At 47.8% G+C, this 25,697-nt stretch overlaps 2 protein-coding genes and 1 long non-coding RNA gene across 3 annotated transcripts in view; 1 reads left to right on the top strand and 2 right to left on the bottom strand.

The window, feature by feature from the left end:
* OIP5 (Opa interacting protein 5) overlaps positions 1-25,697 on the bottom strand; it is a 273,973-nt gene that overhangs the window by 88,404 nt on the left and 159,872 nt on the right. The window lies entirely within an intron of this gene.
* On the top strand, positions 4,311-16,140 carry DLL4 (delta like canonical Notch ligand 4). Its single transcript, XM_068193477.1, has 12 exons — positions 4,311-4,426; positions 4,583-5,107; positions 5,252-5,515; positions 5,965-6,022; positions 6,687-6,956; positions 7,667-7,727; positions 7,836-7,966; positions 9,317-9,486; positions 10,604-10,823; positions 11,278-11,986; positions 12,748-12,856; positions 14,282-16,140. Exons 2-12 carry the CDS (start codon positions 5,054-5,056, stop codon positions 14,285-14,287), a joined length of 2,052 nt encoding a protein of 683 aa, XP_068049578.1. The 5' UTR covers positions 4,311-4,426; positions 4,583-5,053; the 3' UTR covers positions 14,288-16,140.
* LOC137475789 (uncharacterized) lies at positions 11,525-12,543 on the bottom strand. Its single transcript, XR_011000079.1, has 2 exons — positions 12,105-12,543; positions 11,525-12,030 (listed from the first exon to the last, which is right to left on the bottom strand). It is a non-coding gene; the product is annotated as an uncharacterized lncRNA (long non-coding RNA).

Genomic DNA, 25,697 nt, shown 5'->3' with positions numbered 1-25,697 from the left:
ATGTGGCAGCAACAGTTTGCAAATCCCCCCTCCTTCTGTGCGAATCGGGAAACATTTCCAAACATTTGTACCCCAAATCGACCACATTAACACCCCTCCGAGAGGCGCTCCCTGGAGGGATGCTCCACGCTATGGGCTTTTAGGCAGAAACAAAACAAGCAAGGGGGATTTTTTTTTCTCTTCTCTTCTCTCTCCTTTTTTTTTTTTTTCTTTTTTTTTTTTCTTAGAGGCTCTCGGGGTGTGTCAGCGCTGAATCGATGCGCAACTTTCTAGCTAAGGGGTTTTAAAGCCATCGGGGAATCCGTCTCAAAAAGCGGGGTTGTGCACACGGAAGGGCTGCCGAGCCCTGAATAAATGGGCGAGTCTCTGACTAAGAGATCAAACTCACTCCGTGGTCCAAAAGGCGAGGCCAGCCCCGAAACAAACCGCAGAGCCAGCAAGCAGCAACGCTGCCGAGAAAGGCGCGCACGGTGCACAGTAAAACACCGCACCGCGCTCGTACAGGCGCTTGGGATGCTGCACTGCCCGACAGAATTGTTGTGATAAATTTGAGTAAGTGTCGGGCAGCCCGCGGGGCTCTGAAGTTGCGAGGGGTTTCTGGGCACCCCGCAGCCCACGACCCTGGGGGTGAGGGGGTCGGCTCCCGGGGAAAGGTGACTAAAGGGCTCCAAGGCGCGAGTGCGCTGCTCCGCGCCCCGCGATCCGCTCCCAAATGAGTGTGGAGAAGCAGCGGCTGGCGCTGAGGGCAGGGGAGGGGCGTGAGCAGCCGTGCCCCTCGGGCATCCGCACAGCTCCCGGGCACAGGGAAGGGTCAGAGTTAGGGGAAAGGGGAAGATGCAGGACGCCCTCAGCTAAGCTCGACCCGGACAGGAAGCCAGGCCAGCCTAGCTGTGGCTTGATGCTGCTTTAGGGGACAGCCTGGGACACCTGGGACGCAGGGGAGGCAGGGACAGCCTCGAGCGTGTCCCATTCCAAAAACCCCGGGTGGCACTACGGCGCGGCCGGAGCAGCAGGCAGGTCCTGCCCTGGCCGTAGGTACGGGTGCTCTGTATCTTCAGGACCTTAAAAGCAGCCCAGCAGAAGCCACGCAGAAAGCGCGCGGTGGTAACAACATTACCGGGAGCCGCTCACGGCCAGACCCCCTCCTCGCGGGACTTTTCCCCCGTGGGTGAGGTGGGCAGATTAGAAATCATGGAGCCCTCAGAAAAAGAGGAAAGCGGAGCTGATAGTCACCACGCAGGTGCTGCTGGCTGCGTCTGTGCGGGCGATAGCGAGCCCTTCGCAGCCCCTTTGCCGGGGTTTGGCAGGCTGAGAGCAGCAAGGACACGGGCGACCGGGGCAGGGGGGGCTCGAGCACATCCCGCGGGTGGGGTAGCGCTGGACGTTCCCCCGGGAACGGAGGAGGGCAGCCTGGCACGAGGGCTCGGGGGGAGGGATGGCTTGGGCAGGCTGGCAACTTTCACCCGCCCGGAATTAATTAACGTTGTCTCGTTAGCGAGATGCGTTTGGCCCGGCCACGCGTATGCTGAGCAGGGCCAGCCTGGAGATAAACCGGCAGCAAATGGGGCGCGAAAGAAGGGAAGAAAGCGCCCTGACCTCGAGTAAGTGAGCTGGAGAGAGAGGGAGCAGGGTGGAAAGGACGGGGAGGCAGCGACCACCGGGTATGTCCGGTCTGGTCAGTGCCCAGCATCCCGACAGGGGCCGCGTGCACCCCCCCTTGGCAAAGCCGAGGGCTCTGCGGGCTTTCCCCCCGTCCCGAGGACACGTACCCCTCGAACTGAGCCAAGGATCTTATGGGAGGTGGCTGGGCTGTTGCTCTCCAAGTGACCCAGGATGGCGTGTTGGGCACAGGAAAGAGTTTGCAGGAGTTGTTCTTCTAATCTGCTCTCGGCCCAGTTTCAGGCTCAGCTGTTTGATGCTATTAATGAAACTTTTTTTTTTTTTTTTTAAATCTGAACTCCCTGTGCCTATGTGTCAACATGCAGCAGGTGGTTTATTATATTCCCCTGTTATTATTTTATTAAGAACTCTTTTTATAGCTGCAATCAAAATAATGGTCTGGAGTTTCGAGGACCATTTAGCGTCTGTTTTGCACCACTCACTCGATCTCCTGAAAATATTTGGTTTTGAGTGGGATGACACGTGAAAGCTGGAGCGACTTGTGCTCCCGCCGGGAACAAGCAAAGCTAGTTGCAAGGCTTGACTCGAAAAACAGTGGCCACCCAGGAGCCGTGGAGCGGGTTGAGGAGTGCTTGGGGGGGCTTGCACCCCTTTCATCAGATCTGGGGGAAGGCAGAGGTGGCAGTTCTTCTCCGGCCGCCAAGGTGCACTCCGCCAGGATGGCAGAGAGGTTTGGCAGAGCTGTGAAAAGCAGAGATGAGCTTGTCTTGCTTTAACCTACATTAGCTCTGGGTCCATATGGTAGATGCTGCCTGTGGATCCTCAGCACCAAAGCAAGGCCCTATTCTTGCACGCTGCCCTGCTTGTGCCAGATGGTGCCTGGACCAAGTGGCCATGCGTGGGGTGGCTCTGGTTAGCCTAATAAACGTCCAATACAAGTCAAAAATCAAAACACACACATACTAACATCTGCTAGAGCCTGCAGTACCCAGCTAGCCTTTCAATACTGAATTAAAGAGCCCCACAGCCCTTCTGTTCCCCTAGGTTAGACACTCATTACCATTTATCAAGCACTGATGTTATCTGGCCTCTCATTTTATTTAGTACCGAAGCTATTAGCATCAGATTTGATTTTGACAGTTGACGCTGCTGCTGGTAAAGCCGGGATCTGGCCGGGTGGATCGCTGCAAAATTCCGAGTTCATCAGCTGCGACACATTCCTCCTTCCCACTTGTTTACGAGGCCGAGACAAAAGAGCTCCTCGCCTGTGCCTCTCTGCCTCGCGGTTTATCTCCACCACGGACACGGCTCCCATCCGCACAAACACGTACCCCAGGCGATAGCCAGGCTACCCGGGACGGAGCCAAGCCAAGGGTGCCCGGCCTCGGATGCAGTCCCCCGACATTGCTAGAGTCTGTGCCTCCCGGCTTCGGCTTTCACAGGCGCAGTGGGGACCGGGAGAAGTTTTAATCCTCTTTTGGTGGCAACCCCGATTTCTAGCCCGCTCCTCTGCCCAAACCAATCCACGGCGGCGGTGCCCGTGGCTTTCCCTCACGCTTTCTCTGCGAAGCCGTGTCGTGTTCCCCACCCCCTCTCCCCCGGCCCTCCCGGTGACACCTCGGGCGTTTGGACCCTGACCACATCCTGGGCCAAAGCCTGTCTCCAGGGAGAGCAGCCGCTTTAAACGTACCAGGGAGCGCGACGGCCTGGGAAGTTTGACTGGAGTGTGCCCTCCCCATGCTGCCTCGCCTCCAAACGATCCAGACCCCCGATTTTCCTTATCCCCCGCCAAAGAACTCGGAGTGGGGAAGTAACGCCGCGAGAACAGACCCTTTGGGAGAGCAGAGGGGCGGAAGGGGACCGGCAGCGCTCTGCGCCTCGCGTTGCTCCCCAGGTGACCCACGCCGCGGAGGCCCGCAGCCTGGCGCGCCGGGCGCTGGCAGAAAGGTGGCAAGACCTCATTACCATACAGCTGAGGGTTTATCTCTCCCTACCTCCTTCCCTCCCCCACTCCGGCCTCCCATCCATTTAACAAGCTGAAATAAAAAGCCACATGAAAGACCTTCTCTGTGCTTGGCTTTAATGAGGGACACGCGACCCAACAATAAGCGCACGCTGCAATCAGGCCAAGGGCTTTATGGCACACGCCAGACCGCAACCCGGCCGCGGCCAGGCGGCCAGACACGGCCCGCGGCCCCGCTCCCGCCCCGCTTGCCTGCAGGCGCCCGAGTTTTCCCCTTGCCCATGTTTCCCCGGAGCAGCCTGGGGAAAACCCAGCTCCATCCCTGCCGACGACCCCGGCCACCTCGCAGGAACGCTCGTTCGCCACCGAATTCGGAAGGGCGACCGAGCGCCCGTCGATCCCCGCCGTGCCCGCCTCCCCTGCCATCATCCACCCCTTCTTCGGTGGGCTCCGTTAGCCGGGGTCAGGAATGGGGCCGGGCCTGTGGCACGGGCGCCCCAGAGCTGGGCGCTGCGCCCCGGGAGCCGCCCCGGGTACCCGCCTGCCGGGCAAACACCGTTTTACTTTTGGTTTCTAGCCGGGACCAGCCCCCGCCGGGCAGGGCAGCTCCTGCCCGCCGGCCGGCCGCGGCTGCAGGGCAGCGCGCCGCCCCGTCCCGCCGCCCGGGACGCGCCGGGGAGGGGGGACACGCGTGGAGTTGTGGGGTGGAGGGCAACGGGGAACGAACAAACGAACTAACTAACAAGAGTATTTTTGAAACATTTCATCCTCTATTGTTCGGCCGCCGTAGAAAGCTGCCCTGTGGAGAGGCGTCTGATTTTCGAGGGAACTCTCTCTCCCAGTGTGAGCGCCGTAAATATCTGAACAGATGCTCGGCTCGTTCGTAATCAGCTCGGCTCCTCGGCGGGCAGCGCGGCAGCAGCGGCGGCGGCGGCGGCGGCAGCAGGGTATTAATTCGGGATATGAGGGCTCTCCGCAACATTTGGTTCTTTTTTCCAGAAAGGAAAGATGGAAAAGGGGAGGGATCGCCCGTGAGTCTGACTGACAGTTTACATAATGAGCTTGTGAGGATGCGAGGCAACTATATAAACAGCTCGAAGCGAAGCAAGTTTTCCATTTACTGAGCGCTGTTAGCACCGGTTAAAGGAGGAGCGGTTCCACACTAAGCACTCCCCTCCGCGTCTCTCACCAAACCCACCCGGCTTTGGAGTTTATAAAGGCGACGACAGCGATCAGAGATCGGCGGCTGGCTGCAGGATTAATTCCCAGAAGGGGACGGATCGACACCTGGATTTTACCTTCCGATTTCTGCTGGTGCTCGGGAAGTATTTGGAAGAGCAGGTTGCTCCCGGAGAATCGCCGTGACGCCTCTCTTTTCTCCCTCGACCGAGAAGCGCTTGCTTGGTCCATTTGAGGAATACAGAAGGAAAACTAAACCCACTAAGAACTGGAAGCTCGAATAACACAAGGATGACAGCCTTGCGCATCTTTGGCTTGACGTTTCTGTTAACGATTTTGCAGCAGGTAATCGCACACGCAAAAAAAAAAAAAAAAAAAAAAAAAAAAAAAAGGGTTCGCGAAATGTAAAGTGGGTGATGGAAACAAGTTTGCATGGCAAAGCCGGGTAAGGTCTGATTTGGCTATTTTGTGTGTCTCCCCTTTGTGCAGAGGGTGTCCAGCTCCGGCGTCTTCCAGCTGGAGCTACACGAATTCGTGAATAGCCACGCGTCTCTGGCCAGCGGGAAGCCCTGCTTCCCCCACTGCAGGACCTTCTTTCGCGTTTGTTTGAAGCATTTTCAGACAGTGGTTTCCCCGGGCTCCTGCACTTTCGGCAGCATCATCACCCCGGTTCTGGGAATAAACTCCTTCAGCATCAAGGATACAGAGAGATTTGACAGCCCCATTAAGCTGCCCTTTAACTTCACGTGGCCGGTGAGATTCTACTTTAAACCCGATTTTGATGGTGGGGCAGGAGGGTGGCAAGAGCAGGCTAACCGCGGCGGGCTGATAACCTGTAATGTAAACAAACTACTTTTGCTTTTAGATTTATTTCCAGGACTTCCTTAAAAAAAAAAAAAGAAAAAGAAAAAAAAAAAGCGCAATGAAAAAGCTCATTCAGATCAGAAGCACTTGGGATAACTAATGTTATTAAGAGGAATAAAGCAAGGGGCTGGGGGGCTCGGAGGTGGGGATGTGTATCCATGGGATGTCTGTAGGGAGAGAGGGAAGGAGGGAAGTGGGTAGCCGCGGGGAGAGAGCGCAAATGCGGGGACGGCGGGGCAGATGCGGGGCAGGGCCGGTGTGCGGCGGCGCGGCGCGGCGCGGCTCGGTCCGGCTGTGCGCGGCGGGCTGCGGGGCTGACGCTGGTTTCTGTCCCGCAGGGAACCTTCTCCCTGATCATCCAGGCCTGGCACGCGCCCGACAACTACCTGCCGGAAGGTGAATACTGCGCGCGCCGCCGGCAGGGGGCGCCCGCGCGGCGGGAGCGCCCTCGGGCCCGTCCCGCGCGCCCCCCCCGTCCCGAGCGGCCCCCCCGGCTCAGCTGTTTATACCATAACTCCAGGGCCGGCTTTATCCCACCATCAGGAGCCGGTCCCCCAACGATATCCATCAGGGGCCGCTTTGATTCTGCCCCGGCCTAATCTCCAACACAATTGCGTTTCCTCCGGTTTATTTTTGGCGTGGGAAAGCGAGTCGGGCTGCGGTGAGAAAGCCGGGAGCCTGCCAGCAAGCCCCGTCCGCCTTTTCCTGTATTTTACACCTTGCTCGAATTCCGCCCTTTGGAAAGGAATAATGGCTTTGGGATGTTTTTCTGAGAGGAGAGGAAAAGGATATTTCACAGCAGCCCTCCTTTCACAGGCCCCTCGGCTGAGTCCCTTTGGCCCGGGTTCGCACACCCTGGTGGCCACCTTTTCGTACCCTTGCGTGCATCAACATCCACACGCGTGCCTGTGTATATGTATATATGTGCATATACGTATGCGTGTATGTGTGTGTGCGTACGCCCGTGTATCTGTGTGCGAGCGGGGTACCCCGCTCCGCTGGCCCGGCGGGGCGGGCCCGGCGGGCTCAGAGCCGCTGACCCGCGCCCGCTCTCCCGCAGGCTCCCGGCCGCCCCCGCAGGAGTGGCTCATCAGCCAGATGTCGATCCAGCGGTCGCTGTCCGTGGGCGAGGACTGGTCCCAGGACGTGCATCAGGGCCCGCTGACCAAGCTGCGCTACTCCTACCGCGTGGTCTGCAGCGAGAACTACTACGGCGAGAGCTGCTCCCGCCTCTGCAAGCGCCGCGACGACCGCTTCGGGCACTACGTGTGCGCGGCGGACGGGAGCCTGGCCTGCCTGCCCGGCTGGGCCGGCGAGTACTGCACCGACCGTGAGTGCCGCGGGCAGCCGGGCGGGGGGCAGCGCGGCGCGGCGCGGCGGGCGGCGGCTCTAAAGCTCACGGAGGCCGCCCGTGGCCCGGGCCGTGTTTTCGTGGCGACCTCTCCACTCCCTGTCTGGGGAGGCAAAGTTGCGCGCTGAGGACTTTGCCCCCTTTGGCTGCAGCCGCCCAGCGCTGTGCTGCACCTCTGCGAGCCTTAGCAGCAAAGAGCGAACTGGCAGGAAAGGGACCTTGGCTGATAGCCCTGAATAGCAGTAGCTGTTGCAAGGTAAAAGGGTAGCAGCTTGCTCGCACAAAGTCTGCCACCAACCCTTCCTGCAGCCAAAAGACATGAGACGGGTGTTGCAGTGTAGTAGTGGGAACATTTACTCTCAGCTCAGGGTATCATTGGGTTTTTTCAGCCTTTCATTAGCACAAGCCAAAACCGCTTTCTCTTGCTGCTTTTCTAACAAGAGTTGCAAGAGTTCACGTTTGTTGCATAAACAGAAAAAACTAAAGGACAACTTGTCAAGTGTTGGCGCTCCCTGTTCACTTCCTCCTGTTCCAGAACTCCCCATACCAAGAAATTTTAAAACAAAGCTTTGAAAGTGTAAAACTCTTTTAAAAGTGTTTTTAAAAAGCTTTTTGTCCCATAAAAGTGTATTCTATAGCGCCATGTGTATTTACCTAAACATTTATGCTTTTTTATGTTCTCTTCACAGCCATCTGTCTGGCTGGATGTACCGAACAGAATGGGTATTGCAACAAGCCTGGCGAGTGCATGTGAGTAGATGGCAATTGCAGTCTGAACATCAGTTAAAATGTCACCTTTTAATAGAAACTTAAACTCTTCTCCATGTCATTAATGTTTTAATTGGACTTTCCTTTTAGCTGCCGTCCTGGTTGGCAAGGCCGCTACTGTGATGAATGCATTCCCCATATAGGCTGCCGCCACGGGACTTGTAAAACGCAGTGGCAGTGCATATGTGATGAAGGATGGGGTGGCCTCTTCTGTGATCAAGGTTAGTTCTGAAGCTTGCACTTACAGCTCTAGGTTGGGTACTCCTTAGTACTAAGGAATCTGACGCACTGGATCTGGAATTAAATTACCCAAGGTACATCTTCACAGGCATCAGTTTGTAGCACTGCAGCCTTACATACCAGTTCTTGTAGTAATTTTGTCTGAAAACAAGGAAACCTTTTTGGTAGCTGCAGTTTTTCTCTTGCAAAAGAAGTTTCTCTTGGAGAAAGACCTAACAATCTGGATGAGCTTTCTGCCTGCTCAAGCAAAGTTTAACTTATTCCTTGTACAAGTATAAGAGTTTAGTAAATAGTTTCCAGCAGCAGTAACCACTATCATTTGGGCCTTCCTTATTTTGCATAGAAGGAAGTTAACTCATATGATAAGTCTGGAGCATGAGAGAAAAATCATGTAAGCAAGAATGAAAAGTACAGGTTCCATTTTAAGGTACACCAGACCACTTCCACCTATTCAACCCACTGAATCACTGAACCGTAGCCAGCTGAGCAGTCATGTCCTCAAGGCCATATATACACTGCTGGCACTGAGATCATTAAGTGCTCAAAGCAGTTTAAGTGTTTCCAGGACAGTTATAGGATTAAGATGGTGAAGGCTGGAATTAAGCAGGAAAAGTAAAGTTGCAGATTTTTTTTTTCTGCTTATAGTTATCTATTAACCAGTTGCATTCAAATTACTCTATAGTATTTATAGAGATAATAAAGCTTTTCTTACTTATGTCCTATGAACTTATGCTTAACCTCTGTCTCAAATTTAAAGGAAAAAAAATAAAACTATCAAGCTTGGCAGGGCATTTGACAGTTTAATCTACTAACATCTATAACAAGAGAGCAAATAAACAAGAAGAGATTTCTAGCGTTTGTTTAAATCTCAAAGCCAAAACATCTTTTGTTTTTCCTCACTGCCTTTACAGAATGTGCCTCAGAGCACGCCTTTTAAAGATGGGGCTCACTCTTTTAGTGTGTAGCATGCTGCACATGAAGTGTCCATAGTGCTGTGGTGTGTGTTTCAGAGAACACACGCTTATGAAGTACATTTTCCAGTTTGGTACCCATTGCAGCTAAGAGTTTTATGTCCACAAAAGGGGAGAATATACGAAAACTCTGAGAGAGTTATATTTTTGCCAGCTCTCTCAAAATTCAGAGCTCAAGTAATAGATCATAATGTCATTATGACTGATAATAACCTGGATAACAATCTCCAGTATTCCCATCGATACCAAAATGAAATGCTTCATTGGAAATTCTGTCTTTTTTCTTGATTATAGCCTTTTGGTATGTATTTCTTTTCTCAGCTGTCAAAGACGTTCTCCTAACTCCTGGTGTCTTTGCAGATCTGAACTACTGCACTCACCACAGGCCATGCAAAAATGGAGCAACTTGCATGAACACTGGCCAGGGCAGCTACACGTGTGCGTGCAAACCCGGCTTCACCGGCGTCGACTGCGAACACGAGATCAGCGAGTGCGACAGCAATCCCTGTAGGAATGGTGGCAGTTGCACGGTAGGGGCATTTTAAATGTAAAGCCTTTGCGTGAAGTAAGCCCCGGTGTACCTTTTCAGAAATGGTTCTGTAACAACATAATGGGAATTCGATAGGACGCAGGTTCATTGCTGATGCTCACAGCTATCATACTGAACCCTCTCCAAGAGGTGTCAGGGGAGGAAGTCTGTTACAGGAGGAGATGTATCATCTAGATTAGAACTAGTCAACTGATCCTTGGGTTTCTGTGGCAGCCATTAGGAGAACTTGGCAAGATTCAGGGTTGATGAGGGAGCAGTTCTGTTAAAAATAAGCTTCTCAAACAACTGTTCCTACAGAAATGCACTAAGTATGCATTTTAATAGCAAATAAAGAAAATTTTGCTTTTTGCTATAGAAAGTGAGAAGATAGTGTCAAACAATATGGGGGCAATCAGCTAAAACTTTCTGTAAAACAGAATTCCACACTTTTGGATTCTCGTAGTTTAGTGTTTCAGCCTGGTTTTGGATCCGCTTAATGGTGGATTCTTACCAATGATGGATTGCTAAAGGCTGATTGATTATAGATATCAAATGAAATCTGATGTATGTTTAGATTAAAGCCAATGCAATTTTTAGATTAAAGCACAAGACCCTACCTCCCTTCTCCCAAAGCCTTGGACATACAGTACTTGGAAAGAAGAAACAGTTTGTTATGATGTAAGTGGTGGGACTTAGGCAAGCCAAAGCAACTTAATCCCTTGTGAAATAAAAAAGGGCTCTCACACTGAGGAAAAATAGCCTGATCACAACTGTGAGGTCAACACATACCACTCTGCTGTGGGAAGACATCTGGGAAGACCTCTGGATGCCATTAGACAGTAGTGGTGTTAGCAATGTTTTTGTGTAGCTGCCTGTGTGCTGCGTCTGCGCTGCGTGTGTAGCTGCACGATTACTCCTGTGTGCTGAGTACGGCTGATCCGCAGCTCTGTCCCTCACAGTCCAACCTGCAGCTGTTTACTCTCCTGATGTTGCTTTTGCCACATCAGGCTGTGGATGAGAGGGGACTGAACAGCACTTGCTGCTGACCAGAACTAAGCGTGCAGGGAGCTGTCGCTTGTTTCCATGAAATAACAGTGGCCTAATGTTGTGTTTTGCAGGATATGGAGAACGGTTATCACTGCCTGTGCCCCCCTGGCTACTATGGCACTCACTGTGAGCACAGCGCTCTGACATGTATAGATTCTCCGTGCTTCAACGGTGGCACGTGCTTGGAAAAGGAGCAAGGGGCCAGCTACACTTGCATTTGCCCTTTCGGCTTCACAGGGTCAAACTGTGAAAAAAAAGTAGACAGGTGCACAAGCAACCCATGTGCAAATGGTGAGTCTTTTTAATCAAAAAATCTCATGACTCTGACTCATTTGTGCTTTTCAGTGCAGAAGTGATAGAAATCCAATCTGACCTCTACTCTTCCTCTAGAACATTAGTCTCTCTCCCCCACTGTATTCCACATCCACCCTAATTTTAGTCTCTTGCTGGGGCGGGACTTCCACTGGCATTTTCTATGCAACAAAACAATGCATGAGTTTTATCATATGGTGGGGAAGATGGCAGAATTAAGTTAAATTAACTCTATTACATATTTAGAAGGGGCATAATTTTAAGGCACAGTGATACAATTAGGTAAATTAGAATGAATTTCTAGATGTGTGGTTGTTTTGTAAAATAACCTCTCTCTCCTTGAGGTAGTATAGCATGCTGCCTGGAGAAGGGTTTAGATTTCTGAGTGAAGTGCATTGCAAACTAATTTTTATTTTACTTTTTTCCCCCTCAGATGGTAGTTGCTTTTACCTTGGGCAGATTCGTGTGTGCCGCTGTCGGGCTGGTTTCTCTGGTCAGAAATGTGAGATAAACATCAATGATTGTGCCAGAAACCCATGTTCCAATGGGGGAACTTGTCATGATCTAATCAACGATTACACCTGCACATGCATGCCAGGCTACAGTGGCAGGAACTGTGACATCAAAACCAGAGATGAGTGTGCTTCTGGGCCATGTGAGAATGGAGGCACATGCTACAGTGGACTTTATAGTGCCAACTTTGTTTGCTACTGTCCTTCTGGCTTCATGGGCAACCGCTGTGAATTGCCAGTTTATTCAGTGCCTGTTACACTTCCTCCTAAACCAGTCCCCTGGATTGCTATATCCATGGGGGTGGGGCTGGTGGCTTTGCTTATACTGTTCTGCATGATAGCAATGGTCATCAGGCAGATGAGGATGCACCCAGAGCAGGAGTTGGAGACAATGAACAACCTGTCTGACTTCCAGAAGGACAATCTCATTCCAGCTTCCCAGCTGAAAAACACCAATAAAAATAAAGACCTTGAAGTGGACTGTGGGCTGGAGAAATCAAACTACAAACCCAAGAACCATAAACTGGACTACAATCTGGTAAAAGACCTGACAAGTAGAGGGACACCGGAAGATAAATATTACAAAAGTGAAAAGTGTTTAGGAGAGAAGTCTCCCCTCCGACTACACAGGTGAGAATGCAGTTTTTATTACAGTCTTTCTTAAAGCCACTCATCTTCATATCAGTCTAGGAGCAGGTGAGCATATGAGGGAAAAAGAAACCTCAAGCAGATAATATACAAAACAAACCAGATCAAAGCCAGGAATCTTCATATTGAAGTACATGTGTCACAACCAAGTGCTGTCCTTAGCTAAGTCAATTAATTTGAGTGTTTGTGCAGGGTGCTGTTAGTATGGATACTGTGAAGGAACCCGGAGTGGCTAGACCAGTGGTGAAAGTAAGAAGTATCTTTCCTCTGTGTCAGTAGATCTTGGAGGAACAACAGTAAAGGCATACAGTGATTAAAAATAAGTATTTCTCTTTGTAAGAAGGCAAGACGATCTGCTTACTGAGAAGAATGATGGAGTGAAACCAACTACTCTTTTTCAAAAGGAGAAAAGGGCAGGTGTTCAGTGGCTTATCATTCTTCTGATTCATGTACTGAAGGTCTTGTCTGGGATCTGGGTGTGGTTGTTACACCGGGGGCTCTGAGGAACCCGCTGTTAGGTTGGACATGGCAGGAGCATAGGAGGAACAGCTCTCGCTGTTTCCTTATTTCCTTCTCTAGCATAATATCCCAGCAGACACAGAACGTGTGAAACTTGATCCCATGCACTTCTCTTCCACACCTTCATGGCTATCTCGTTCCAGTGCTCCATATTCATGGTAGATTTTGAGAGTCAGGCTTGTCAGTAATCAGCTAATGTTCTTTTTTTCTCTGCCCTGCCTTAGTGAAAAGCCAGAATGCAGAATATCAGCGATATGCTCTCCGAGGGATTCAATGTACCAGTCCGTCTTTGTGATAACAGAAGAAAGGAATGAGTGCATCATAGCCACAGAGGTAAGGAAGTACAGAGGTGGACAGGCAAAAATTCACAAGGTAAAAGGGTAAATTATCCTTTAGTATTGTATCTGAGAAGGTTCCTTTATTTCCAGGGATCATGGTGCTTCCAGCATTTTCCTCTCCTCTTCTGTGGCCTACACAGAACATACAGTGGGGAAAATAAAAAAATAAGCCGCTCTGACTTTATTAAACCAGAGGTTTTGGGCATAGATAAGTCAGTGATAGATGAAAACACAGAACATCAGCCCATAAAAATCCAGCATATTGTAGGATTAAATAGGTGGTCAGAGAAAAAATGGAAATAATAATCATTCTTAGGCCCATTGATATAAAGCCATGTTTTTTCCTGTGACTACAATGGATAATCTTTGTTCTGTGGAAACAGGCAAAGCTATAGATTTCTAGCTGAAGATGGAAGGTAGCAGGATGTGTTAGTGGATAGGCATAACAGCCATTTAGGAAGTCTGTTATAAGGTAATTTCAACCTCTTAGCATTTAAGTTCCAGCTACATATTTTCTAGCAGTTAATGCTGTTACTGATAAAAACATCTCAATTTTTACATTATATTGAAAAGTTGGATACACAAAAAAAGGAAAGGCCTAACACTGAACTTTAAAGACTTTGAAAAGCAGATATTGAGGAACCAAATAGTTCCTGAAGAACTACCAGCCTTTTGGAAAAAGTCTCAGTGGAAGTTAAAGGCAATTTGACTTTAACCAATGCCTGCCTTCTTCAGTGTAGTCATCTTCAGGACTAATTTCAGCCTGTAGGAAAGAGAAGCTTGCTGTGCCATTCACCAGTGATCTATGAAGTCAGATCTGCAGGAGTCAGTCTCCCTTTCCAAGGGGGATATCAGATTTCCCCTTGAAAGCAAGCTGGAACACAAGTCAACCAACAATATTAAAAGTTTAAGACTAAGTGAAAGGATTCAGAGATAGAAATGACAGCTAGACGCTGCATTCCATTAAGTGACCTAAATACTGTATCTTCAGAGATTTTGCTGACCAAAGCTAGGCTCCCAAATTTACATCAGGCATCTCCAAAAATGTTTCTGTTTTCAGAATGACAACCCCTAAAATCTCTCTGCACACCATTCAGGCTTAATGCTTCTAAACACAAGCTATTTAACTATACCATATACTTTTTTACAGATCCCTAATGTTAAGCTCCCAGGTTTGTAAGCATTCTCCCCCTCAGTCCAGGTAGAGAGGCCACTCATCACACACATGACTATTTTATTTTTGCTGGTGATGCTTTGCCTCTGGACCCAATTGAAAACATTAAGCACTGAGAGTTAAACTGCGTAGTGTTTGGCTTAAATTGCTTTGGTTTGACATAGCTAAATTATAGTTTGTTAGTTCTGCACTACTCTATATGCCGTGATTCCTTCTCATTCCTGGTGTTATTTTATATCCTGACAGGTATAAGACTGAAGATCAGACCATTTGCACCTCAGATTTGATGATGCCAGTAGATGGACGTTCCTGCTGCATTGTTTACAATTCAGAACTGGATTGGACTGTTTTTAATTACATGCAACTTGCTGCTCTCAGGCGGAGGATGGAACTGAGTGAACTGGACAGACTGTGAATTTACTGAAAGATGCAATACACCTTTTTGTTCTTACTGCCCTTGTTTGAAGTTTGATACCAGAAATCGCATTTGCTATTGAAAAGGGGAGGCAGAGGGAAGAGAGAGGTTAAAAGTGTTGGTGTTTTAAAAGATGCTGAGGCCAGTTCCTCATGGACAGACCCCTGGCTTTCCAGAACTCTGGTTATGGGAGGTGCTGGTAGTTAAGGAGGCACATAACTGTCACAGGTGTTGCCATGGAAGGTGCGAAGCAAGACACATTGCTATGCAGATAATGGATACAGTATAAATGAGGTCTCAATTTTTTCTGGGTTTAAAAGTGCCTATAATGTGTCAAGAGAATCTAACAAGCCCAAACTTGACTGCTTTTTTTGCAGTTACCTGAACAGTACTGGGCAGAGGTGGTTGATACTTCCTGCTAATCATCCATTTGCATCCCTTCTCTCCTGATGCATGTACTGGAGACTGTGTAAGGGGTGAGAGGAGGAGGAAAGAAGAAAACTGAATTTACATGTCAGCTCATTTGGCGATGCTTTGGAGAACTGATTGACTCAAGCCACGATGTGGAACATGGTTTTTGTGGAAGTTGTGATAAGGAATGTGTACTGCCTCGTCCCCATTGATAGGGAGGAGGTGATCCCAGCTCTATATAAGGCCTTACAAATGCGTTTAAAGTCAATCAGCTTCTAGAACCTTTATGTGCTGAGCTGTCTCAGCTGTGTTCATGCCCTTTGCACTACCAGTGATTGTGAATAGACATTACTTCTTTTCTCCTTCCTCATTCTCTTCTCCCTGCCTTATTTTGATACAAATTCGGGGGTTTATGTAGTGTTTCTGAATTAGGTGCCACCTTTTACTGCAAATAGTCTCAAAATTGCAGCTGTTACTTTCTGAAGAAGCAGCAGCAGTGTGACACAACCCACTTACTCCTCCCCCATTTCTCCATCTGGTTGCAAAACTCCAACTCTTGTTCTTCATCCTGGTTCTAAATGCCCAGTAGTGAAGCACCCACTGAGATGCCCTCTGCCTAGACAGGTGGAGATTGAAGTTAGAAGGTTTTAGGCTCATTCTGTTTCTTTCACACCCACCCACTGCTACATGGAAAATATGCTGTGTCTGTCCCTGGAAACCAGAGGCAGGCAGAAGCTCCTTTCTTCTATACATATTTACAGCAATAATACCGGACACCGCAGTGGAAAGTGCCGTGACACTCATGAATGAGACCAGGGCGTGGGGCAGAATGAGGAGGGAGAAACAAGATCTCTTAGAGGAAACCTGGACTGTGCTATCTCTCTGACAGTGATATTCCTGCCCTTGTAAAGCCTGTTGGACTAGCCCATCTACTCCCTTGAATTGTGCAGACAAGATCCCTTCATATTGTCCACTACTGACCTTCTGCTTTGACCACGTAGGACCATTTTGAAGATGACCTTCAGAAATCAATAATATGGGTTTTAGTTTGTCTGTTTGTAGTTTATTTTGAAGACTAGTATTTCAGTAATTTAAAAAAAATCAGAAGCACTGAACTTTCTACGTTTTATAACATTATTTTGTATATAATGTATATTTATAATCAAAACAGAAGTGTAAATATGTTTATTACTTCTCATGTAATGTTTTTAATGTGATGACAAAGTTTGAATTTTATTTTTTTTTTCAAGCAATGAAAATACTTTCCTGCTACTACAAAGTTTGTTGTGGTTTGTCCTTTTACACATGTTATTCTGTGACAGCCAAAGTTAGCGAAGCCCCCCAGAAGTAACATCTCCTGCCTGGTCCCTGCAGTCCTGCATTTACATTTTTCACACCAACTGATGTCAGCTGCTTTTTATTAAAAAAAGTTACAGTGTTAACACATGCCAACAAAGTTGTTCAGCTGAGTGGCATTCATCTGACATTTTGAAATGTTATACGTATTTATATTGTGATAGATAATATTTAAATAACATATATACACACACGTGTATATATATACACACATTCTCTTGCTATGGTGTGGGACTGAACTGTCAGGAAAGTTATTTTTATTAATGCTTCACTCTTCCTCTCCCCTGACAACTCATGATTTAATACCATTTCAAAGTGGTTTAATAAATGCATTGTCTTGGGGTTCACTTACAGAACAAAACACTATTACCATCTCTTTTAAGCCCATTTCTTTAAACACTTTTAGTAAGATCCAAATCTAGTCCACAGGTTACTCTGGCACAGCATCTACACCTACACATGTAAGATTGTACCCTTGTTTGTTTGATTGCAAGGGGTAAGATTTGTCTTTCACTTGTGGGATTAGGGGGAGTTTCAGGCTTTCTCCTCCTGAGTTCCCTACACTACATCAGCAGCTGTGTCCTCCCGGGGCATCACAAAGTCATTACCCTCTACAGCCCTTTTGGAGGACATTTCCACAAAAAAAAGTGTAAAAAGCACACTTGCATAAACACTCCCAGCAGGTTTAGTAGCCTTTGAAGCACATACATTTACAGGCAATTAAGTCTCTCACTAAATCAGCTAGGTGCAATACATCCAAGATCTGAGTGCACAAAAGCAAAGCTATAAGAGCAGGAAACTACTGCTGCTCTATTTTAAAATCAGGGGGTTTTGTTGTTGTTGACAAAGTGCCAAAAATCATCTGAATATTGGATGCCTTTCCTATCTTTCCTCAAAATAAAATCTAAGCAAAATTTGCTATTTTTTTTCCAAAAAAAAGAAAAATTAAAAACCCCAGTGACATTTAAAAAGCACCATAACAAATTCTTTTTACTTCGTCATTAAAATACTGCAAATAACGATTCATAAGGGTTCTTCTGAGTACATTATTAGGGTTACATAAATACTGTTTACTTTGGATGGTTTTGTTTCTCTCACTTTAGACCTTTTCACAGCAAAATTAACTTTCAAATCCCAGCCAATTTCCCCAGCTACCATAAGAAATAAATTTAAGATGAAACTCAGAAATAAAAAGCCACCTCCCCCTCCCCAAACATTCACCCTGTAGAGCAAATTATGAAAAACAAGCCATTGACAAAAAGCTGAGCAGATGCTCCCTGCTTGCAGTCCTTCCTCGGCAATGTGAAATAAACCCAACAGATGCCTCTCTTAATTGAGCACATGGATTACATACACACATGCACTCTGTTCTGCTTAAAACAAAACACACACAAAAATCAAACAGGAAAATAGACAGAGAACTCTTCCCAATGCCTAGGCAAGCAGGAGTGCTAAGACCAAAAAAGACTCGGCTCTTCCTGCTCAAAACATGACAGGAAACTGTACCCATAGACAGAAAGGAGTTGAAATCCATTAAAACTGTGGACCTGATTATGTAGATCCCATGGGGCAAAGCAGGTACAACACATGCCTTTGTGTATCCACACAGGAGAGAGGGGGGGAAAAAAAAAGCATCATCTTACAAGGAAATCTGTGAATATTTACTGGAGGCAGCACGGCACGATGCAGCTACCGGAATAGATCACAGATCCTACACAGGAAAAACAGGAGCAGTGCCTGCTTCCACACAGGGGGACATGGAAAGCATATGTGAATCTCTGCACGTGTGCATATCCCCAAGTCCTTGCCAAAGAAACCACAAGAAAGTTAGCTGAACACATAATATGACCTGGATTTAACCCACATCTTTGGCCAAAACCTTCCTCACCGAGGGCTCTGACTGCTCAGCAGCCTGGCTCCCCCCAGGTGAGTACATCTCTGAGCCATGGAGTGTGAATTCCCCAGGCGGAGCTGAGATCCTTCTGGCTCTAAAGACTCCTCAACCTCAGTTTCAGAGATTCCTCTTGAGGACCACAGACTATGTCAGGACCAAAATATCATGATAAGCAGTGCCTTTTCTCCTAACAAGCTCTTGACAAGCTTACAGACTTCTCAGACCAAACTGTACAGTTTATTGCTTTCAGTATAATTTGCAGTAACTATGGTAAGATTATGGATTTGGTACAAGGACTGCAGCTAAACTTGGCATTCACTTTTAAAAGACTGCACAAAATCACTTGAAATCCATGTGACAAAACAACAATTTTAAGAACGGACTCTGCTTCTGAGAAACTCTTTCATGTTTCCTTGTATTAGAACCTGTTAAAAACTTTTCCACAGTCACACAGAGCCCTCCAGTATAAATAATTTTGGAGCTGGAATGAGTAAGAGAGGTACTGCCTCGGGTAGTGCTTCCCCTGAGTTGTTTCATGTTCAGCTCCAGCCCTGCATCACTTTCCTCTGACGACTCGGCTGCTGAAGGGAGACAGATGCTGGGATATACCCGTAGCTATAGCACCCACTGGTGCTGAGACAACACGCAGCAGGACACGGCACAGGGCACGGAGTTTACTTCAGGTAGTGTAGGTGAGGGGTGCTTGTAGAAGTTAGGGTCGATACAGGACATGCACAAGACTTGATCAGCAACAGCTTTCAGCCTTGAAAGAGCTGCTGAGGAAGAGTAAATTAGTTACCGTGCAATTGCAGCCACCTAGTCCAACAGCTGAAACTATCTCTGTAAAAAATGCATATCAGGTATTTTCATTGCTCCTCAGTCGTTTCTTTCATTAATTTATACTAAAATGTTCACTAACAAACCTTCACTACAGCAGCCTAAGCGACAGTTACGTATCTGTGTTTGCCTGTCATTCCCTTATCTCCCATACCTGACCCATAAATACACATTGGTTTTACGCAGCAAATATGACACTCCCAGCACATTTTGCTCTCAATCCAAACTCCAGTTGTGGAGAATTGACATCACTCATTGGCCCTCTGTCACACTTCACTGTTTTCACAACTTCAATTTTACACCCTCACCATCAAGGTTCCCTGCCCTCGTTGTGCCTCTCCCTCCCTAAGTCTTGCTCTCTCTTTTTAGGTTTTGCCAGCTCAGCTCCCAGAGCTGGCAGGTTGGCCAGTGACACCCAAAGCAGTGAGATTTCTCCTCGATCACTCTTGCATCTGCTCTAAACCATCCTACTCTGCTCTCAGACCTTCTCTGGGAAATGGTGTTACCCAGCACCATAAAGCTACCCTTTCTCTTTCTCCTGCCTTTGCTGGGCATTACCACTGCCATCCTAGCTCCTCTGCCCCTGTACAGTTCTGGGGCTTATTTCTGCAGCACAGTGGTCTATCATGCTGCAGGGTTAGGATGGAACTCTCTGGTCCATCAGGTAATTGATTGTGTACACAGCAATAATTTCAGATGCCAATGCAATTGTTCCACTCAGCATTTGATTCCAAGGACCTTTGTACTTTGTGGAATGTACCCTTGTTTCCTCCCTTTTAGATCTTGATGACAGACCATCAGCTTCCCCAGGTGCTCCATTCTCAGATACATCAGTTGTCCCCTCCAACGAGCTTTTCACCCCTCGGGAGATGCAAAGGGAAAGAAACACGCCCTTGATCTGCTTACACAGCTCACCCAGCAGTCACTGCCACCCAGAGGTCTTCACTGCCTTCCAGCAGCACTCCACACATGTCCCTGAGGAACTCGGTGGTGACAGGCTCTGCACAGCTCCCCGCTGCAGGAGTGCTCCCCTGGATGGGAAGAGTAGATCCAGTTTAAAAGTGCAGGGCATGGAATGGACTGGAAAAATAACTCCTGCTGCCCAAGTCTTCATCTCACCATCCTCCCCTCTGACTGGGTCACTTCTGGCTGACATGTCATGTGAGAGGGGACACCTACAGCTAAGGCACACAGAGGGCTCTACACCTGGGGATAACATAGCCCTGGGTGTTGTGTGACCTGTGTAACACAGATGATCCCATGACTACTTTATCTCTTCCACAGACTGTAGAATAGTGATGGACTTGCCTCTCACAGACATAGCAGTATAGTACATAACCACCATGGAAGGGCTTAATCCTTCATTTCCTCTGCAAGCATTCTGTCTTTCCTCTTGCCAACCAAGTTGGAGACAGTGCTCAGACTCCATCTATCCCTGCAGCCAACCCACCCTGCCAGCTGCTCAGTGTGAAGATCAGGTCATCCCCAGGGAGAGTCCCAAGGTTCAAAAGGAGCACCTTGCTCATAATCATGTTTTGCAAATAGACATTTAATGGAGGAAATAATGCAGTTTGAGGAGAGGCTGTTTGGTGATGACATCTTTTAGCTGTACTTTATAGCTTATTTGTTGAATTATTTATAGCTGATTTGTTGCTGGCTTCACAGTGGTTTTGGTGATTATATTTTCAACTAACTGCCTAGAAGGTCACAGAGACACCATGTGTGTTTTTATAAATTAAATTGAACTAAGTTGTATTTAACATCCAAACAGATCTGCTGAGAGTTAGGTTTATAGCTGGAGAGGCCTTCACCAGTCAGAACAGGATTTGGCCATTCCTGGCATCATGCAAGAGCTGTGGTGATCCCTGTACTGGGGCACTCTCGGAACTCGCCCCGAGTTGGGGTGAGCCCGGGATGGTGGTAAAGTCTCTCCTCCAACCTGTGCCTCCAAAGAAAGACTCAGTAGTCTTCTGTTGTCCGGTCTCAAGGTAGTTTATTACATGTTTATTGCATATTACATAATACATATTACATGTTATCTAAAAGATTTCTCCCTGAGCTGCTACGGTCCGTTCAGCAGTCAGGCAAGGGCACACTCCGATGCCCAGGGGGCTGGTGCCCTCTTTTATATCATATATTACGTATTAGATGTTTACAGTTTACCCCCAATGCCCATCACCTATATTGAATAGTGACTTCCTACTCTAAACCAATCTGTGAATGCCAACATCACCAAGAACATGGAGGTTAGGAAGAAGAAGGAAAGAGGACAGGGCACACCCAAGTCCCTCCATCTTAGAACTTCTGACCCCCATGTACAAAACTCAGACCCCTCTGTACAAGGCCCAAAACCCCCCTGTACAGCACTCAAAAACTCCTCCTTTCACTTTGTGACTACTTCTACTATAATATCTAAACTTTTGTGAATTCTCGTTCTTCCTGCAAGGTTGGTAAATTGTTCCATGGATCAGGTTCAAAGCCACAGGGGTCTGCGGCTGCATTCCAGGGTCTCAAATGTTTCTGACCTGGGTCCGGAACATCCAAGAGTGTCCAAGGGACATTCTGGGTTCCGACAGGGCACACGGCTCCCACAGAGGTTTGTGAGGAGGGTTGAAATTACTGATGCAGATATGAATCACTGTGCATTTGAAAGTACTCCTCTATTAACACTGTTTAATATTTGCCTTACATTTTCTGCTTTGGCAGAAAATGCCAAAGCATTGCCAAAGCATTTTTTTCTTGATCATAAACTCATTTGTTCTCTGGAAGATTGTCAACAAAGAAACAAAAGACAATTTGAACAACATGTATCTGGGGGGTAAAAACCCACATGAGATAAAAGCATGGTAATTAAAAAAGAAATGGCTCTGTTCTAATCCCCTCTTTCAATTCAGCCCACCAGGTCCTGGTGTTTGTTTCTTCATCAATAGTTTCCCGTCCTCTCATGTCTCCTTATAGTACAGCGGCTCTTTTCTTCCTCCCAACCCTCTCCTTTCATTAAGACTACACTGATTTTCATGCTTTTAATGGTATTTATGTTTGTCATAAGTTGCTTAGGAGGAGGTTTTTGAAGTTCTTCAAAACTGTAGATACAATTCACAGTGCCTGTCCAGGTTTTTGGAGGTAGAGTTCACTTACATCCTAGGAGGAGGTAGAAATACCTGTGTGCTTAAAATTCAAAAAAATCTCCTTTTTCATGGAGACAGTCATGTTAAGGAACCCTTGCATCAGATACACATTTTTCAAACATGAGGAGGAAGAATTGCCTTGCCTTTTGGCAGTTGCTGCACAATCTGCTCTCAGTCATCTCCAGCAGATGCAGATTCATCTCACCTCACTGCAGCCATCCAAGCGTGAAGCGTCTCGTTTAAGCCAACCGTGTGACTTATCTAGGGTTCACGGAGAAAGGTAAATCCTTCCAATGTTTGCTCCTTCAAAGGCATCCGAAATAACTGGGGGGAAGGATGATGCCTGGAAGGGTCAATGTCGTTAACTGAAACCTGACAACAGCTTTTAAGATGGTTTGAGCTGTGCAAGAGGCATCCCAAAGCATGAATTTGAGGAGCAAGCAGTGCTTCTCTGAAGGGAGTGGGATGCAGACACTTAACCCCTACATGTCCTTGAGGAGGTCTCTGTTTCTATGGCTGGCCGTTTCTCTCTCCTGACATATGAGGTGGAATTGTTAATGCTAATGCGGCTTAGAAGGATGTTGTAAGGGCTCGTTCACATCCTTCAGTCTCCTCAAGGCTGCGGAAGCATAAACAAGCCTTTACCGGTTTGGTCTTATTGTTTAAGTAGCTGCTAAGGATAAACAGCTCTGGGCACAGGAGCGTGGTGCAGGACACAGTGGTGCAGAGCAGACACTGCTCCCGCCACCTCCCTCACAGCGGAGCAGCGTTTTCCTTGAGTTGGAGCCCACGCTGGGCCGCGCTGTTCTGCCATCATCGCTTCCTGTTTGTTCCCTCACAACGCCATTTCCCGTTTCCTGCCTGATTATGACCATGCCAACTGCTTTTCCCAGGCCTGAACCAGCTTCCCAGCACCCCCATTTCGACTCCTACGGAAACACCATCATGGACACTGTCCTGGTGGCAGAGTGTGCTCCTGGCTGCCACGTGAAGTACAGCCCTCTCCACGGTCACCTGCCCTCTCCCTGCCCACTTGGGCGCCCAGTCCCAATCTAAAGAAGTGATTCTCACACATTCCATAAAGTGGGAGAGAACAAAATTAAGTGCTGATAATTCCCAGGGTTTTATTGCGAGCCAGCAGAATGCAGCAAGGTACCCTGCACACCGTGAGTCAGCTGGACAGAGAAGGTGGTGACATGAGGGACTCATGGGGCCCATCTCTACAGACACCCTCTCTGCCACTGGAGTTTCTGCTTACTCAGACACCTGGCACCAAGCTGCCTAAAGCAAACACTCTGGGAATTCACATGAAGGCATCAGAGAACAAGGGATTTATGTGGTCTCCAGCAGCGAGCCCCAGTGCCTCATCACCCCCGTGGTAGAAATGCTTCCACTTCCATCGCTGAATTTGCTTTCAACATCCAGACACTTCTGGTTATGCCTTTCTCCACTTTATTTAGGGCTTATTAGTGTGTGGTATTTTCTCATTACTTGTAATAAAGTGATGTTCCCAGTCTTGTTTTGGTACCTGAGGCAGCAGAGCCCTCTCAGTCTCTCCTTGAATGCCACAGCCCCTAAAGCTGAGGTGTGGTCCCTGGCTTAGGTAGGAAGAAAACCTTCCTCCTACTACTCTTTACACCCTTGTTTAAGCACACAAGGAACTCATGGCCCCTAGAAGGTGTCCCTTCCCCCAGTAAGGGGCCTTAGCAGGTGTTTCTACCCCTCCAGTACCCAGTTCAGGGCCTGACCCAGATAATATATATTGCCAGTTATTTACTGTGTTGTGTTACCACTTTTCAAATATGAAGAAAAATAAATAGCTTTGCAGACATACACCAGAGGTATGGTACTTTTAAGCTGGTACTTTTATTTCCATACATCTCACCTACAGTAGGCAACAAAAACTAAAAACCCAACAAAAACCAACATTCCTGTTCCTTCACCTTTTGCCTGTTCAGTCTGTTTAAACTGTAAAGTATTTGAGGAAGGACCTGTCCTTTGCTGCAGCTTTCATAATATTCAGATGTTTCACAGATGCAACACAGGAAAGACCCTGGGCATTCTAAACTTCAGAGTGGAGACATGGAAGTGGCAATAACTGATTTGTAACATAGAAACAAAAGCTGATTTCTCTAGCTGACCCTGAATGAACACAATGTGCATGTTTGTACTAAGTGTTTTCTTACTAAAACCTGGCAATAAAACTGTACCACTACAAGTGGTATAAAGCAGTATAAAGCAGTATAAACTTTGTGACCATTCAATCTGGGGATTCTTATGAGAAATCTGTGCAGGCAAAGGGCACTTTCTGTACATTATATTTAGAATAAACTCTCCCACAATGAGTACCTGTGGGGCACACTGCTGAAAACAGGCTGGGGAGGAATGGATCCTGCCAGGTGAATCCAAACTGGCAGCCTCTGAGAGAGGAGAGAGTGCTGGTGTGGAAGGAGCTATTCACCATGGACAAGCTGTTGCACTCAGATTTTCTCTTGGGAAAGCTGAGTATGTTCATCTGTACCAGAGAGTGGGGAGAGCAGCAGGAAAAGGGAGCACGTGTTTGCAGCAGTTCCACAAGTCTTGCAGTCCCCGGGAGCCGGCGGTACAGCATCCCTGAGCAGCCCTGTTCAGCCAGTAGAGGTCTGTAGAGCCAGCACAGCCTGAGCCTGCAGCGGCTCAGGGTAGGTGGCAGACTACATCTTCCTGTCACAAGGCACCTTAACTGAACAAAACTGTGGGTCTCTTGGAACTGAAGGCACACCAAGCTCTGTCCCTGTGCACTGTGGTTCATGGGGAACAGAAAAGTGGGGCTAACAGAGGGTAAATATTGCAAGATTTGTGGCTGCGGGGATCCCTTACTAATATTGGGATTACAGATGCATCATTGCATGGTCACAGTTTGCAGATGTCTGGCTAAAATGGGGTTTTTAACATAGTGTATAGGTTTTGCATAGCTCTGGAACCCCAATTGCAAGGTCACAAGGGACCATGGAAAGTGCACTGAGGCACTGCAAAGCACTGCCTTCAAAGGTCAGGATGTAGTCATGGGAGGAGGGTGTGTGGCACCCAAACCCACATTACAGTACAGGCTAGGTACCAGGACGTTCCCCAGCAGCCAAGGGAAGGCAACTCAGGCATTTTCAATGAGACTCAATGTTAACACCCTTGTCGGAACCCAGAATGTCCCTTGGACACTCTTGGATGTTCCGGGCCCAGGTCAGAAGCATCTGAGACCCTGGAATGCAGCCGCAGACCCCTGTGGCTTTGAACTTGATCCATGGAACAATTTACCAACCTTGCAGGAAGAACGAGAATTCACAAAAGTTTAGATATTATAGTAGAAGTAGTCACAAAGTGAGAGAAGAGTTTTTGAGTGCTGTACAGGGGGGTTTTAGGCCTTGTACAGAGGGGTCTGAGTTTTGTACATGGAGGTCAGAGGTTCTAAGATGGAGGGACTTGGGTGTGCCCTGTCCTCTTTCCTTCTTCTTCCTAACCTCCATGTTCTTGGTGATGTTGGCACTCACAGATTGGTTTAGAGTAGAAAGTCACTGTTCAATATAGGTGATGGACATGTGGGGAAACTGTAAACATTTAACACGTAATGTATGATATAAAAGAGGA

The sequence above is a fragment of the Anomalospiza imberbis genome, chromosome 6 (assembly GCF_031753505.1).
Source record: "Anomalospiza imberbis isolate Cuckoo-Finch-1a 21T00152 chromosome 6, ASM3175350v1, whole genome shotgun sequence".
Classification (NCBI taxonomy): Eukaryota; Metazoa; Chordata; class Aves; order Passeriformes; family Viduidae; genus Anomalospiza; species Anomalospiza imberbis.
The sequence above is the reverse complement of the archived record's forward strand: the minus strand, read 5'-3'. Positions and strand labels throughout refer to the sequence as shown.